The 16,533-nt window shown below is 44.1% G+C and overlaps 1 protein-coding gene across 2 annotated transcripts in view; it reads right to left on the minus strand.

Annotated features, from left to right (window-relative positions):
* Positions 1-16,533, minus strand: part of LOC106610487 (protein TANC2-like) — a 215,890-nt gene that overhangs the window by 58,703 nt on the left and 140,654 nt on the right. For both annotated transcript variants that reach the window (XM_014209876.2, XM_045724542.1), the window contains 2 exons: positions 13,430-13,678; positions 5,119-5,250 (listed from right to left, as the gene is read on the minus strand). In XM_014209876.2, the coding sequence (XP_014065351.2) occupies positions 5,119-5,250; positions 13,430-13,678 (381 nt within the window). The remainder of the gene's footprint in view (positions 1-5,118; positions 5,251-13,429; positions 13,679-16,533) is intronic.

Here is a 16,533-nt window from a genome sequence, read left to right on the forward strand (position 1 = left end):
CTCCCACTGTAATCACCAAGATACTACACCAGTACAGCTCTCTCCTCTCCCACTGTAATCACCAAGATACTACACCAGTACAGTTCTCTCCTCTCCCACTGTAATCACCAAGATACTACACCAGTACAGCTCTCTCCTCTCCTACAGTAATCACCAAGATAATACACCAGTACAGCTCTCTCCTCTCCCACTGTAATCACCAAGATACTACACCAGTACAGCTCTCTCCTCTCCCACTGTAATCACCAAGATACTACACCAGTACAGCTCTCTCCTCTCCCACTGTAATCACCAAGATACTACACCAGTACAGCTCTCTCCTCTCCCACTGTAATCACCAAGATATTACACCAGTACAGCTCTCTCCTCTCCCACTGTAATCACCAAGATACTACACCAGTACAGCTCTCTCCTCTCCCACAGTAATCACCAAGATACTACACCAGTACAGCTCTCTCCTCTCCCACTGTAATCACCAAGATACTACACCAGTACAGCTCTCTCCTCTCCCACTGTAATCACCAAGATACTACACCAGTACAGCTCTCTCCTCTCCCACTGTAATCACCAAGATATTACACCAGTACAGCTCTCTCCTCTCCTACAGTAATCACCAAGATAATACACCAGTACAGCTCTCTCCTCTCCCACTGTAATCACCAAGATACTACACCAGTACAGCTCTCTCCTCTCCCACTGTAATCACCAAGATATTACACCAGTACAGCTCTCTCCTCTCCCACTGTAATCACCAAGATATTACACCAGTACAGCTCTCTCCTCTCCCACTGTAATCACCAAGATATTACACCAGTACAGCTCTCTCCTCTCCCACTGTAATCACCAAGATACTACACCAGTACAGCTCTCTCCTCTCCTACAGTAATCACCAAGATATTACACCAGTACAGCTCTCTCCTCTCCCACTGTAATCTTTAAGATACTACACTAGTACAGCTCTTTCCTCTCCCACTGTAATCACCAAGATATTACACCAGTACAGTTCTCTCCTCTCCCACTGGAATCACCAAGATACTACACCATTACAGCTCTCTCCTCTCCTACAGTAATCACCAAGATATTACACCAGTACAGCTCTCTCCTCTCCCACTGTAATCACCAAGATACTACACCAGTACAGCTCTCTCCTCTCCCACTGTAATCACCAAGATAATACACCAGTACAGCTCTCTCCTCTCCCACTGTAATCACCAAGATATTACACCAGTACAGCTCTCTCCTCTCCTACAGTAATCACCAAGATAATACACCAGTACAGCTCTCTCCACTCCCACTGTAATCACCAAGATACTTCACCAGTACAGCTCTCTCCTCTCCCACTGTAATCACCAAGATACTACACCAGTACAGCTCTCTCCTCTCCCACTGTAATCACCAAGATACTACACCAGTACAGCTCTCTCCTCTCCCACTGTAATCACCAAGATATTACACCAGTACAGCTCTCTCCTCTCCCACTGTAATCACCAAGATACTACACCAGTACAGCTCTCTCCTCTCCCACTGTAATCACCAAGATACTACACCAGTACAGCTCTCTCCCACTGTAATCACCAAGATACTACACCAGTACAGCTCTCTCCCACTGTAATCACCAAGATACTACACCAGTACAGCTCTCTCCCACTGTAATCACCAAGATACTACTCAGCACTAGCAGTTGTCTATGGCGGAGACCATTAAGCATTAGGCCTATTAGCGAAGTCATAGAGCCTCTGTTGGTCCGCTCCTAGAAACATGGCTGCAGGGCTGTGAGCAGTAAGGTGGGAGCAGGGACTGTTTCCAGGCTAGGATTGTGTCTGTGGGGTCTTCTGTAGATGGTGCTGTATCATTCCCTGTTCAGGCAAGGCTGTAAGGTATAGGCCTAAGTATCACTCTGTTTCCTCTCCTCCCACCTGGCTAGTCAGACAGAGAGGTATCACTCTGTTTCCTCTCCTCCCCCCTGGCTAGTCAGACAGAGAGGTATCACTCTGTTTCCTCTCCTCCCCCCTGGCTAGTCAGACAGAGAGGTATCACTCTGTTTCCTCTCCCCTGGCTAGTCAGACAGAGAGGTATCACTCTGTTTCCTCTCCTCCCCCCTGGCTAGTCAGACAGAGAGGTATCACCATGTTTCCTCTCCTACCCCTGGCTAGTCAGACAGAGAGGTATCACTCTGTTTCCTCTCCTCCCCCTGGCTAGTCAGACATAGAGGTATCACTCTGTTTCCTCTCCTCCCCCCTGGCTAGTCAGACAGAGAGGTATCACTCTGTTTCCTCTCCTCCCCCCTGGCTAGTCAGACAGAGAGGTATCACTCTGTTTCCTCTCCTCCCCCCTGGCTAGTCAGACAGAGAGGTATCATTCTGTTTCCTCTCCCCTGGCTAGTCAGACAGAGAGGTATCACTCTGTTTCCTCTCCCCTGGCTAGTCAGACAGAGAGGTATCATTCTGTTTCCTCCCCCCTGGCTAGTCAGACAGAGAGGTATCACCATGTTTCCTCTCCTCCCCCCTGGCTAGTCAGACAGAGAGGTATCACTCTGTTTCCTCTCCTCCCCCCTGGCTAGTCAGACAGAGAGGTATCATTCTGTTTCCTCTCCTACCCCTGGCTAGTCAGACAGAGAGGTATCATTCTGTTTCCTCCCCCCTGGCTAGTCAGACAGAGAGGTATCACCATGTTTCCTCTCCTCTCCCCTGGCTAGTCAGACAGAGATGTATCATTCTGTTTCCTCTCCTACCCCTGGCTAGTCAGACAGAGAGGTATCACCATGTTTCCTCTCCTCCCCCCTGGCTAGTCAGACAGAGAGGTATCACTCTGTTTCCTCTCCTCCCCCTGGCTAGTCAGACAGAGAGGTATCATTCTGTTTCCTCTCCTACCCCTGGCTAGTCAGACAGAGAGGTATCATTCTGTTTCCTCCCCCCTGGCTAGTCAGACAGAGAGGTATCACCATGTTTCCTCTCCTCTCCCCTGGCTAGTCAGACAGAGATGTATCATTCTGTTTCCTCTCCTACCCCTGGCTAGTCAGACAGAGAGGTATCACCATGTTTCCTCTCCTCCCCCCTGGCTAGTCAGACAGAGATGTATCATTCTGTTTCCTCTCCTACCCCTGGCTAGTCAGACGGAGAGGCTCACTCAGACAGTTGAATTATTCACCAGGTGAGGATGACTCAGAGCAGGGGAGGATGAAAGGATGAGGGAGTGGAGGAGAGGACGAGTGGTACTTCAGTCTGCTCCATATGAAGTACCAGGGGATCTACTCTCTACTCCACACCGTGTATGTGTGTGAGTGTGTGTCTGCCTGCATGCACGTGTGTGTGTGTTAGTGTGTGTGAATGTTGAGTGAGTGTGTGTTTGAGTGCCAGTGTGTGTGACTGTTATGTGTGAGTGTGTGTTTGTGTGCATGCTTGTGTGAATGTTGAGTGAGTGTGAGTTTGAGTGCCAGTGTGTGTGTGAGTGTGTTTGTGTGCATGTGTGTGTGTCTAAAATGAGTGGGTGTAAATGTAAGAAAGTGAACCTGCCTGTACCACCAGGTTTATCAACACCTCAAGCTAAGCTACCTCAGTTGATTCCCAAATAACACTATTACCTATCTAGGGCCCTGGTCAAAAGTAGTGCACTAAATAGGGTGACATTTGGGATCAGTGAGCTAGTCCCTTGATTTCCCTGACAGCATCAAACAACATTAAACTAAAGAAGCAAAGCATCTGGTTACCATCTGACTAGCACAACAACCCTCTAGTATAGTGCAGGAGGACGCTTCAGCATCTGGTTACCATCTGACTAGCACAACAACCCTCTAGTATAGTGCAGGAGGACGCTTCAGCATCTGGTTACCATCTGACTAGCACAACAACCCTCTAGTATAGTGCAGGAGGACGCTTCAGCATCTGGTTACCATCTGACTAGCACAACAACCCTCTATAGTATAATGCAGGAGGACGCTTCAGCATCTGGTTACCATCTGACTAGCACAACAACCCTCTAGTATAGTGCAGGAGGACACTTCAGCATCTGGTTACCATCTGACTAGCACAACAACTCTCTATAGTATAGTGTAGGAGTACACTTCAGCATCTGGTTACCATCTGACTAGCACAACAACCCTCTATAGTATAGTGCAGGAGGACACTTCAGCATCTGGTTACCATCTGACTAGCACAACAACCCTCTATAGTATAGTGCAGGAGGACACTTCAGCATCTGGTTACCATCTGACTAGCACAACAACCCTCTATAGTATATAAGCAATGTTAAGTCGTGACCATTCCTACTTTTGTGGCAGACAATTTGTTCACTCTCCCTATCTCTCTCTCTCCCCCACTCTCTCTCCCATACTCTCTCTCCCTCCTTCCCCCACACTCTCTACCTTCCTCCGCCACACTCACTCTCTCTCTCCCCCACTCTCCCCCTCTCTCTCTTTAGCTCTCTGTGAGAAGTAAGGAGTGCAAGCTACCTGATCCAGGTATATAGGGAATAGGGTAACATTTGGGATGCAGACCATGTCATGATGACAAGAGGACTAACTGAGGAGAGAGGTGTCTGTCTATGTCTATTATATCTAGACTGAGGAGAGAGGTGTCTGTCTATGTCTATTATATCTAGACTGAGGAGAGAGATGTCTGTCTATGTCTATTATATCTAGACTGAGGAGAGAGGTGTCAGTCTATGTCTATTATATCTAGACCGAGGAGAGAGGTTTCTGTCTATGTCTATTATATCTAGACTGAGGAGAGAGGTGTCTGTCTATGTCTATTATATCTAGACTGAGGAGAGAGGTGTCTGTCTATGTCTATTATATCTAGACTGAGGAGAGAGGTGTCTGTCTATGTCTATTATATCTAGACTGAGGAGAGAGGTGTCAGTCTATGTCTATTATATCTAGACCGAGGAGAGAGGTTTCTGTCTATGTCTATTATATCTAGACTGAGGAGAGAGGTGTCTGTCTATGTCTATTATATCTAGACCGAGGAGAGAGGTTTCTGTCTATGTCTGTTATATCTGCAGATTAGGCAGTTCCCTATAATGTGCCCTTTGACCAGAGCCCTATGTGCACGACAGTATATAGAGCATAGGGTATGATTTAGGACCCGTCCCTTCTGAAGGGCTATAGCATTGCTGTCTTACCTCTGAGGTCGGTCTGAGCGCGTCCTGCCCCGGTGTGTGTGTTCTGTCGGTTCATGTGCATGGACATGCTCAGCGGAGTGTGTCTCTGATCCTCCAGGTAGGCCACGTCTTCCAGCTGAGCCCAGCTGGTGGCTGAGGGTGTGTATGAAGCGGGTAGGTGGGGACAGAGCAGGAGAGGCGAGAAAGAAACTGTTAGCTTTGAATCACATACAGCATTATATTAGTTCATGCCAGCATCTTGATGCGGTTTAGCTGTCAAGCCAGGGTGAGTTAGTTCACAGTAAAGGTTAGAGATGAGGGCGGAAGGGAGGGATGCAATATGGCTGTTCCATGGAACTGTCCCCCAACCCCCTCTGATTGACTGTTCCATGGACTTGTTCCCCTCCCTCTGCGGGGCTGTTCCAGATGCCACCCAGACCCTGTGGATTAATTAACTCTGCAGACAAATATCTTATTCATGGAGAGAAAGCCTCAGACTGCTGTGTCTGAAGACCAGCTCTGCTCTGGGGCCACTGCATCTTCAATGGGATTAGAAGAGAGAGAGAGAGTGTGTGTGTGTGTGTGTGTGTGTGTGTGTGTGTGTGTGTGTGTGTGTGTGTGTGTGTGTGTGTGTGTGTGTGTGTGTGTGTGTGTGTGTGTGTCCTTCCGTCCGTCCATCCGTCCGTCCGTCTGTCAGTCCCCAGGAACATCGCTGCTCTCTGATACACATCCAGGCTGGGCAGTAGGCCAGGCCTGAGACCTCCACAGTCCAGCCAGCTATCCCACAACGCATTTCAGAAATAAACTAAATGCTACCGTCTCCTCTAAAATGTGACGGTTGCCCAATCTCCCGCTCCCTTTATGAGGAGTATTATAGACAGAGGAACTATAGACAGAGGAACTATAGACAGAGGTATTATAGACAGAGGTATTATAGACAGAGGAACTACAGACAGAGGTATTATAGACAGAGGAACTACAGACAGAGGTATTATAGACAGAGGAACTATAGACAGAGGTATTATAGACAGAGGTCCTATAGACAGAGAAACTATAGACAGAGAAACTATAGACAGAGGTATTATAGACAGATGTATTATAGACAGATGTATTATAGACAGAGGTCCTATAGACAGAGGTATTATAAACAGAGGAACTATAGACAGAGGAACTATAGACAGAGGTATTATAGACAGAGGTATTATAGACAGAGGTATTATAGACAGAGGAACTATAGACAGAGGTATGATAGACAGAGGTATTATAGACAGAGGAACTACAGACAGAGGTATTATAGACAGAGGAACTACAGACAGGTATTATAGACAGAGGAACTATAGACAGAGGTATTATAGACAGAGATCCTATAGACAGAGGAACTATAGACAGAGGTATTATAGACAGAGGTATTATAGATAGAGGTACTATAGGCAGAGGTACTATAGACAGAGGTAGTACAAACAGAGGTACTATAGACAGAGGTACTATAGACAGAGGTATTATAGACAGAGGTATTATAGACAGAGGTACTATAGACAGAGTGATTATAGACAGAGGTATTATAGACAGAGGTACTATAGACAGAGGTACTATAGACAGAGGTATTATAGACAGATGTACTATAGACAGAGGTACTATAGACAGAGGTACTATAGACAGAGGTATTATAGACAGAGGTATTATAGACAGAGGTACTATAGACAGAGGTACTATAGACAGAGGTACTATTGACAGAGGTATTATAGACAGAGGTATTATAGACAGAGGTCCTATAGACAGAGGTCTTTTCGGCAGAGGTACTATAGACAGAGGTATTATAGACAGAGGTCCTATAGACAGAGGTCCTATAGACAGAGGTCCTTTCGGCAGAGGTACTATAGACAGAGGTACTATAGACAGAGGTATTATAGACAGAGGTATTATAGACAGAGGTATTATAGACAGAGGTACTATAGACAGAGTGATTATAGACAGAGTGATTATAGACAGAGGTACTATAGACAGAGGTACTATTGACAGAGGTATTATAGACAGAGGTATTATAGATAGAGGTACTATTGACAGTGGTATTATAGACAGAGGTCCTATAGACAGAGGTCCTTTCGGCAGAGGTACTATAGACAGAGGTATTATAGACAGAGGTCCTATAGACAGAGGTCCTTTCGGCAGAGGTACTATAGACAGAGGTACTATAGACAGAGGTATTATAGACAGAGGTATTATAGATAGAGGTACTATAGGCAGAGGTACTATAGACAGAGGTAGTACAAACAGAGGTACTATAGACAGAGGTATTATAGACAGAGGTACTATAGACAGAGGTACTATAGACAGAGGTACTATAGACAGAGGTACTATAGACAGAGGTACTATAGACAGAGGTACTATAGACAGAGGTATTATAGACAGAGGTACTATAGACAGAGGTACTATAGACAGAGGTACTATAGACAGAGGTACTATAGACAGAGGTACTATAGACAGAGGTACTATAGACAGAGGTATTATAGACAGAGGTACTATAGACAGAGGTACTATTGACAGAGGTATTATAGACAGAGGTATTATAGATAGAGGTACTATAGGCAGAGGTACTATAGACAGAGGTAGTACAAACAGAGGTACTATAGACAGAGGTATTATAGACAGAGGTACTATAGACAGAGGTACTATAGACAGAGGTACTATAGACAGAGGTACTATAGACAGAGGTATTATAGACAGAGGTATTATAGACAGAGGTACTATAGACAGAGGTACTATAGACAGAGGTATTATAGACAGAGGTATTATAGACAGAGGTCCTATAGACAGAGGTCCTATAGACAGAGGTCCTATAGACAGAGGTATTATAGACAGAGGTATTATAGACAGATGTATTATAGACAGAGGTCCTATAGACAGAGGTACTATAGACAGAGGTATTATAGTCAGAGGTACTATAGACAGAGGTCCTATAGACAGAGGTACTATAGACAGAGGTATTATAGTTAGAGGTACTATAGACAGAGGTATTATAGACAGAGGTCCTATAGACAGAGGTATTATAGACAGAGGTATTATAGACAGAGGTATTATAGACAGAGGTATTATAGACAGAGGTATTATAGACAGAGGTACTATAGACAGAGGTACTATAGACAGAGGTATTATAGACAGAGGTATTATAGACAGAGGTCCTATAGACAGAGGTACTATAGACAGAGGTATTATAGTCAGAGGTCCTATAGACAGAGGTATTATAGACAGAGGAACTATAGACAGAGGTACTATAGACAGAGGTACTATAGACAGAGGTATTATAGACAGAGGTATTATAGACAGAGGTATTATAGACAGAGGTATTATAGATGACTACGTTTCATTCATGTCAATTTTTCAATAAAAGTTTATGTTCATTTCTGTTCTACTTCCCTTAAAATACTACTGAGATCTGAGATCTTTAAGATGTTTTATTTCCTCCCTTCACCTCTCTCTCCTCCCTCCATCCCTCTTTCTCCTCTCTCTACCCCTCTCCCCCCTCTCCCTCCATCCCCCTCTCTCTCCTCTCCCTCATCCCTCTCTCTCTCCACCCACCCGCTTTACTCTCCCTCCATCCCTCTCTCCTCCCTCCACCCCTCTCTCTCCTCCCTCTATCCCCCTCTCTCCTCCTTCCATCCATCTCTCTCCCCTCCCTCCATCCCTCTCTCTCTCTCCTCCCTCCATCCCCCTCTCTCTCCTCCCTCCATCCATCCATCCCTCTCTCTCTCCTCCCTCCATCCATCCCTCTCTCCCTCCTCTCTCCATCCTGCTCACACTATCCCAACAGGCTTCTCTCTCATTAGGTAAAGTATCCCCCTCCCTCTCTCCTCTTTTTCCACCTCCTCCTTTCTTTCCTCTCCCTTCATCTTCTCAGAGAGTTCTCTCCTGCACTTCAAATCTCTCTCTCTCTCTCTCTCTCTCTCTCTCTCTCGCTCTCTCTCTCTCTCACTCTCTCTCTCTCTCTCTCTCTCTCTCTCTCTCTCTCTCTCTCTCTCTCTCTCATGCTCTCTTTCCATCTCTCTCTCTCTCTCTCTGATAGAAACTGTTAACACCTGGAGCTTTGATGTTCGTCTGCCGTGGTAGACCAGCCAATCCATGGCCTCCTCTTCTTTCACCTTTCTCTCATTCCTGGCAGAGTTCCTCTGTCCAGTCTGTGTTCTTTTGCCCATCTTAATCTTTTATTTTTATTGTCCAGTCTGAGATATGGCTTTTTCTTTGCAACTCTGCCTAGAAGGCCAGCATCCCGGAGTTGCCTCTTCACTGTAGACATTGAGACTGGTGTTTTAAGGTGTACTATTTAATGAAGCTGCCAGTTGAGGACTTGTGAGGCGTCTGTTTCTCAAACTAGACACTCTAATGTACTTGTGCTCTTGCTCAGTTGTGCACAGGGGCATCTCACTCCTCTTTCTATTCTGGTTAGAGACAGTTTGCGCTGTTCTGTGAAGGGAGTAGTACACAGTGTTGTACGAGATCTTGAGTTTCTTGGCAATTTCTTGCATGGAATAGCCTTCATTTCTCAGAACAAGAATAGACTGATGAGTTTCAGCAGAAAGGTCTTTGTTTCTGGACGTTTTGAGCCTGTAATCGAACCCACAAATGCTGATGCTCCAGATACTCAACTAGTCTAAAGGAGGCCAGTTTTATTGCTTCTTTAATCAGTACAACAGTTTTCAGCTGTGCTAACATAATTGCAAAAGGGTTTTCTAATGATCAATTAGCCTTTTAAAATTATAAACTTGGATTAGCTAACACAACGTGCCATTGGAACACAGGAGTGATGGTTGCTGATGATGGACCTCTGTACACCTATGTAGATATTCCATAAAAAACAGCCGTTTCCAGCTACAATAATCACGGGGCGGCAGGTAGCCTGGTGGTTAGAGCGTTGGACTAGTAACCAAAAGGTTGCAAGATCAAATCCCAAGCTGGCAAGGTAAACATCTCTCATTCTGCCTGTGAACAAGGCAGTTAACCCACTGCTCCTAGGCCTTCACTGAAAATAAGAATTTGTTCTTAACTGACTTGCCTAGTTAAATAAAGATTAAATATATATATTTTTTACAACATTAACAATGTCTATACCGTATTTCTGTTCATTTTGATGTTATTTTAATGGACAAAAAATACATGTGCTTTTCTTAAAAAAATAAGGACATTTCTAATTGACCCCAAACTTTTGAGAGGTAGTGTACGTTTCACAATATTTAGATGTAAACCTGACAGCTGGGGAAGAGATACAGTTATGTGTGTTTCCTGTCCTTCATGAGATCACCAAATTAAACACACTTGACATGACTGTCCCTTAAGTGTCCACGGACCATTACTACATTCTCAAAAATATTAATATTGTTTAATTAATCAAACTTTTGATGTCCAAGGGTCTCTCTGTGTTCCACAGTTTACATTCCAAACTCGAACACTACAGAGCATAGAGGCAGCGTATTTTATGACCGCCCATAAAACAGCCGACTACCTGCTCTCCCACTCTACTCTCCCACTCTACGAGAGAGAGCACTCTGTAGAGCGGACCCACTGATCTGGAGCGGACCCAACCTGATCCTTCAGATCGTCACAGGAGAGTTATGACAACCTGAAGGGAAGGCTCGTTAATACAGCTCATCTCCCATGAATGCCTCTGCTCTGAATAGCAAGACAATGATACAGTAAGATCAGTCAGGAATGGCAGCCTGTTATGTAACTGACATTTTTAAGATGCATTTAGCCATACTTTGGAGAATAAGCTATTTGAGGCATGCCATAATTGTCACAATTCGATATGCATATCAATTTTCTATGTAATGTTCCCTTCTCCTCAATGTGTTTTGGCTAAAAGCCTTTGAAGAAAATAACTCTGCACTCTGTTATTTACACACACATGCCAGGGAGATTTCAGAACACTTGATTTTAGACTTGCAGCCTCAACATGGAGATAAGAGTACAGAATGTGCAAAATAAACATGTTTTCCCTGGAATCAAACAAATGACTGTCATCATTCTCTTGCTCTGTTTAGAGAAACAGGGGGAGGACGGACACTTCATAAGGTCACAGTCAAGGTTAATCTGTTGGTCAACGTCAAAGGTTAGGATATATCTATAGGTTATATGTGACTTGTTTCAGGAAACTAGGCGTATGTCGCGGGTCACTACTTTACAGGAGATTCTGTTTGAATGTAAACTTTAAAAAAAGACATCTAAATCTTTTTTTTTGGCATCTGTAAATTCGAATAAAATTGTTAAAAAAACAGCATAGTTGGTTAAGCCACAGAAAAAGCCAGCAACCTTCCCACTACACATGATTGGCTGAGATAATGAGTGGGTGTCACGGATCCCTCCGGAACTTTTATTCGCACACCTGTCCCCTATTCCCACTGACTAGTACTTGTATAAGTGTGCCCTTCGGTTTCCATTGGGCTGTCGATTATTGTTACAATGTCTGTTGTTGTGTGTTTCGTGCCGTTGTGGATTGCGCAGGTGATTACGGGTATCGTCCCGTGTGATAATCATTGTGCGCGTCTGTTATTTATTCGAGGTACTCCTCGCTATTTTGTGTTGGTTTCAACCCTGTGTTTTTGTATAGTGTTTGTTTGGTCTTAGTCTCCGTGCCTTTACACGTCACACCGTAATTTGGGTACAATAAAAAATCCTATTATGCATTCCTGCGTCTGTCTCCCGAATCATTTATAACAGTGTGACAGTGGGTTGGACATGCCGAGAGATGTGTTTGGATTGGTCTGCCATATAGCACACTTCTGTCTATTTGAGCTGGTCAGCTTGTGTAGGTAATCCTGTCTAACGCGGCTTTAAAAAAAATGTATTGTGTAGAATTTTTTTTACAAAAGACTCAACTATGCAAGTATCTATTTCAGAGCACTCTCGTCTGAGTGTGCTAGATGCCAGCTAGCTGACGTTAGATGTCGCTAGTTAAAATCTGTGTGTAACATCTGTGTGATCTGTGTGTAGTAACGTTATCTCAGAATGCCATTTCGCATTGCTAATTATAGCCTAATGTTAGCTAGCTAACTAACTAACTAACTAACATTGAACCTATTCGGTTAACATTAGCTAGCTATGACAATTGGTTTGTATTTTGCTAGTACTCTATGGATTGGGATTATGTTGGTTCATTGTTTAGTTAGCTAGCGAGCTGCATGTCTAAACAAAAGACCCAAAGTTAAAGCTTACTGTTAGCTAGCTAGTTGACCGTAGATGGCTGGCTCGCTAGTTAACATTACGTTTATGATCTGTCTGTAGTAACGTTATCTATGAATGCCATTTTGCATTGCTAGTTATAGCCTAATGTTAGCTAGCTAACTAGATAACATCGAACCTATTCAATCGGTTTGTATAATGCTAGTACTCTATGGATTAGGATTATGGTTCATTGTTAAGAAGGCATGTCTAAAAAAAAGACTCCACTTCACCAGGTGATTACATTACCGATCAAGTTAGCCAGGTGTGTCTGACCGTGATTATGGCTATCTATTGTATAATAATGCCAAAATATTTGTATCTGGAATTTGTCTTTCAGCATCAGTAAAACTCACCTGACCTCCATCAGTCATACAAGGAGGACGGTCTAAAGCCTTCCATCAAAAAGAGAGCTGGCCCAAGCAAGCACAGGTTACACCTGAAGCATGAGGACTTGTGGCGAGTGCAGCAAACTTCATCAACAACTACGCTGATGAGCTAAATAACTTCTATGCTCACTCCGAGGCAAGCAACACTGAAGCATGCATGAGAGCATTAGCTGTTCCGGACGAATGTGTAATAATGCTATCTGTAGCCGACCTTTAAACAGGTCAATATTCACAAGGCCGCAGGGCCAGACGGATTACCAGGACATGTACATGAGCATGAGCTGACACTACAGAGAGTAGTGCATATGGCCCAGTACATCACTGGGGCCAAGCTTCCTGCAATCCAGGACCTCTATATCAGGCGGTGTCAGAGGAAGGCCCTAAAAATTGTCAAAGACTCTAGCCACCCTAGTCATAGACTGTTCTCTCTGCTACCGCATGGCAAGCAGTACCGGAGCACCAAGTCGAGGTCCAAAAGGCTTCTTAACAGCTTCTACCCCCCAAGCCATAAGACTCCTGAACAGCTAATCAAAGGGCTACCCAGACCCCTCTTTTACGCTGCTGCTACTCTCTATTTTACTGCTGCTGTTCAATTATTTGTTCTATTTTTTACTTAACACTTACTGCTGCTACTCTGTTTATTATCCATGCATTGTCACTTTCTTTTTTTTTCAATCTTACATTTTCTTTACATTTTTTTTCTTCACCTGTTGTATTCGGCGCATGTGACTCACCTGCGACAGAGTTAGGGCGAGGCATGAGGCACAGAGGGGTGGAGTGAGCAGACATGCTGTCCAGGTGTCTCTCTGGGATCTTGTTGAGGCTGTAGGTGGAGGCAGCCATGTTCTCATCCACACGGTACAGGAACGAATCCATACCAGACTTCTGGCTCTGCCACAGCTTCAGGTTACTGCCCCGCGAGAAACCCCCCTCACTGTATTTACCCCCACGCTCAGCGTTCTCAGGGTAGGTAGTCAGGGTGGCTGGAAGGAAGGAAGGAACAACGTGAGTAGAGGAGAGTGGTGTGAGAATGAAGGAAGGGTGAAGGAAGGGTTGCCTTAGCCCAAGATGTACTCTTAAAACCTGTTAGGGCTAGGGGGCAGTATTGACACGGCCGGATAAAAAAACGTACCCGATTTAATCTGGTTACTACTCCTGCCCAGTAACTAGAATATGCATATAATTATTGGCTTTGGATAGAAAACACCCTAAAGTTTCTAAAACTGTTTGAATGGTGTCTGTGAGTATAACAGAACTCATATGGCAGGCAAAAACCTGAGAAGATTCCTTACAGGAAGTGCCCTCTCTGACAAGATCTTGTTCTTCTTGTCTCTGTTTATTGAAGACTGAGGATCTTTGCTGTAACGTGACACTTCCTACGGCTCCCATAGGCTCTCAGAGCCCGGGAAAAAGCTGAATGATATCGAGGCAGCCCCAGGCTGAAACACATTATCGCGTTTGGATAGTGGCCGGTCAGAGTACTCTGAGACTCAGGCTCGTGCACGAGATGTTTTTATTTTCTCTCTCTTTGTATGTATACACGCTTTCCCGGTCGGAATATTATCGCTTTTTTACGAGAAAAATGGCATAAAAATTGATTTTAAACAGCGGTTGACATGCTTCGAAGTACGGTAATGGAATATTTAGAATTTTTTTGTCACGAAATGCGCCGTGCTCGTCACCCTTCTTTACCCTTTCGGATAGTGTCTTGAACGCACGAACAAAAAGCCGCTATTTGGATATAACAATGGATTATTTGGGACCAAACCAACATTTGTTATTGAAGTAGAAGTCCTGGGAGTGCATTCTGACGAAGAACAGCAAAGGTAATAACATTTTTCTTATAGTAAATCTGACTTTGGTGAGTGCTAAACTTGCTGGGTGTCTAAATAGCTAGCCCTGTGATGCCGGGCTATCTACTTAGAATATTGCAAAATGTGCTTTCACCTGAAAAGCTATTTTAAAATCGGACATATCGAGTGCAAATAGGAGTTCTGCATCTATAATTCTTAAAATAATTGTTATGTTTTTTGTGAACGTTTATCGTGAGTAATTTAGTAAATTCACCGGAAGTGTTCGGTGGGAATGCTAGTCACATGCTAGTCACATGCTAATGTAAAAAGCTGGTTTTTGATATAAATATGAACTTGATTGAACAGACATGCATGTATTGTATAACATAATGTCCTAAGATTGTCATCTGATGAAGATCATCAAAGGTTAGTGCTGCATTTAGCTGTGGTTTGGGTTTATGTGACATTATATGCTAGCTTGAAAAATGGGTGTCTGATTATTTATGGCTGGGTACTCTGCTGACATAATCTAATGTTTTGCTTTCGTTGTAAAGCCTTTTTGAAATCGGACAGTGTGGTTAGATTAACGAGAGTCTTGTCTTTAAAAATGTGTAAAATAGTCATATGTTTGAGAAATTGAAGTAATAGCATTTGTAAGGTATTTGAATAATGCGCCACGGGATTCAACTGGCTGTTGAGTAGGTGGGACGCAAGCGCTTGCGTCCCACCTAGCCCAGAGAGGTTAAGGAGCCTAACATAGACAGTCTCTGGAAGACAAAACAGACAGACTCCATCTAAACGTGAATCGACTCTCAATTGCAATTCGGGTTCCAGAAACATTTTTTATTTTATTTTAATTTCACCTTTATTTAACCAGGTAGGCCCGTTGAGAACACGTTTTCATTTACAACTGCAACCTGGCCAAGATAAAGCAAAGCAGTACGAAACAAACAGTTACACATGGAATAAACAAACACACAGTCAATAACACAATAGAAAATCTGTATACAGTGTGTGCAAATTAAGTAAGGAGGTAAGGCTATAAATATGCCATAGTGGCCTAGTAATTACAATTTAGCAATTAACACTGGAGTGATAGATGTGCAGATGAGGATGTGCAAGTAGAAGTACTGACGTGCAAAAGAGCAGAAAAAAATAAGAATATGGGGATGAGGTAGGTAGTTGGTTGGATGGGCTATTTACAGATGGGCTGTGTACAGCTGCAGCGATCGGTAAGCTGCTCTGACAGCCGACGCTTGAAGTTAGTGAGGGAGATATAAGTCTCCAGCTTCAGTGATTTCTGCAATTTATTCCAGTCATTGGCAGCAGTGAACTGGAAGGAAAGGCAGCCAAAGGAGGTGTTGGCTTTGGGGATGAACAGTGAAATATATCTGCTGGAGCGCGTGCTACGGGTGGGTGTTGCTATGGTGACCAGTGAGCTGAGATAAGGCGGAGCTTTACCTAGCAAAGACTTATCGATGACCTGGAGCCAGTGGATTTGGAGATGAATATGTAGCGAGGACCAGCCAACGAGAGCATACAGGTCGCAGTGGTGGGTAGTATATGGGGCTTTGGTGACAAACTGGATGGCACTGTGATAGACTGCATCCAATTTGCTGAGTAGAGTGGTGGAGGCTATTTTGTAAATGACATCGCCAAAGTCAAGGATCGGCAGGATAGTCAGTTTTACGAAGGTATGTTTGGCAATATGAGTGAAGGAGGAGTTGTTGCGAAATAGGAAGCCGATTCTAGATTTAATTTTGGATTGGAGATGCTTAATATGAGTCTGGAAGGAGAGTTTACAGTCTAGCCAGACACCTAGGTATTTACAGTTGTCCACATATTCTAGTCAGAACCGTCCAGAGTAGTGATGCTAGGCGGGCAGGCGGGTGTGGGCAGCGATCGGTTGAAGAGCATGCATTTAGTTTTACTAGCGTTTAAGAGCAGTTGGAGGCCACGGAAGGAGTGTTGTATGGCATTGAAGCTCGTTTGAAGGTTTGTTAACACAGTGTCCAAAGAAGGGTCAGATGTATACAGAATGGTGT

This window comes from Salmo salar, chromosome ssa01 (genome assembly GCF_905237065.1).
Source record: "Salmo salar chromosome ssa01, Ssal_v3.1, whole genome shotgun sequence".
Lineage (NCBI taxonomy): Eukaryota > Metazoa > Chordata > Actinopteri > Salmoniformes > Salmonidae > Salmo > Salmo salar.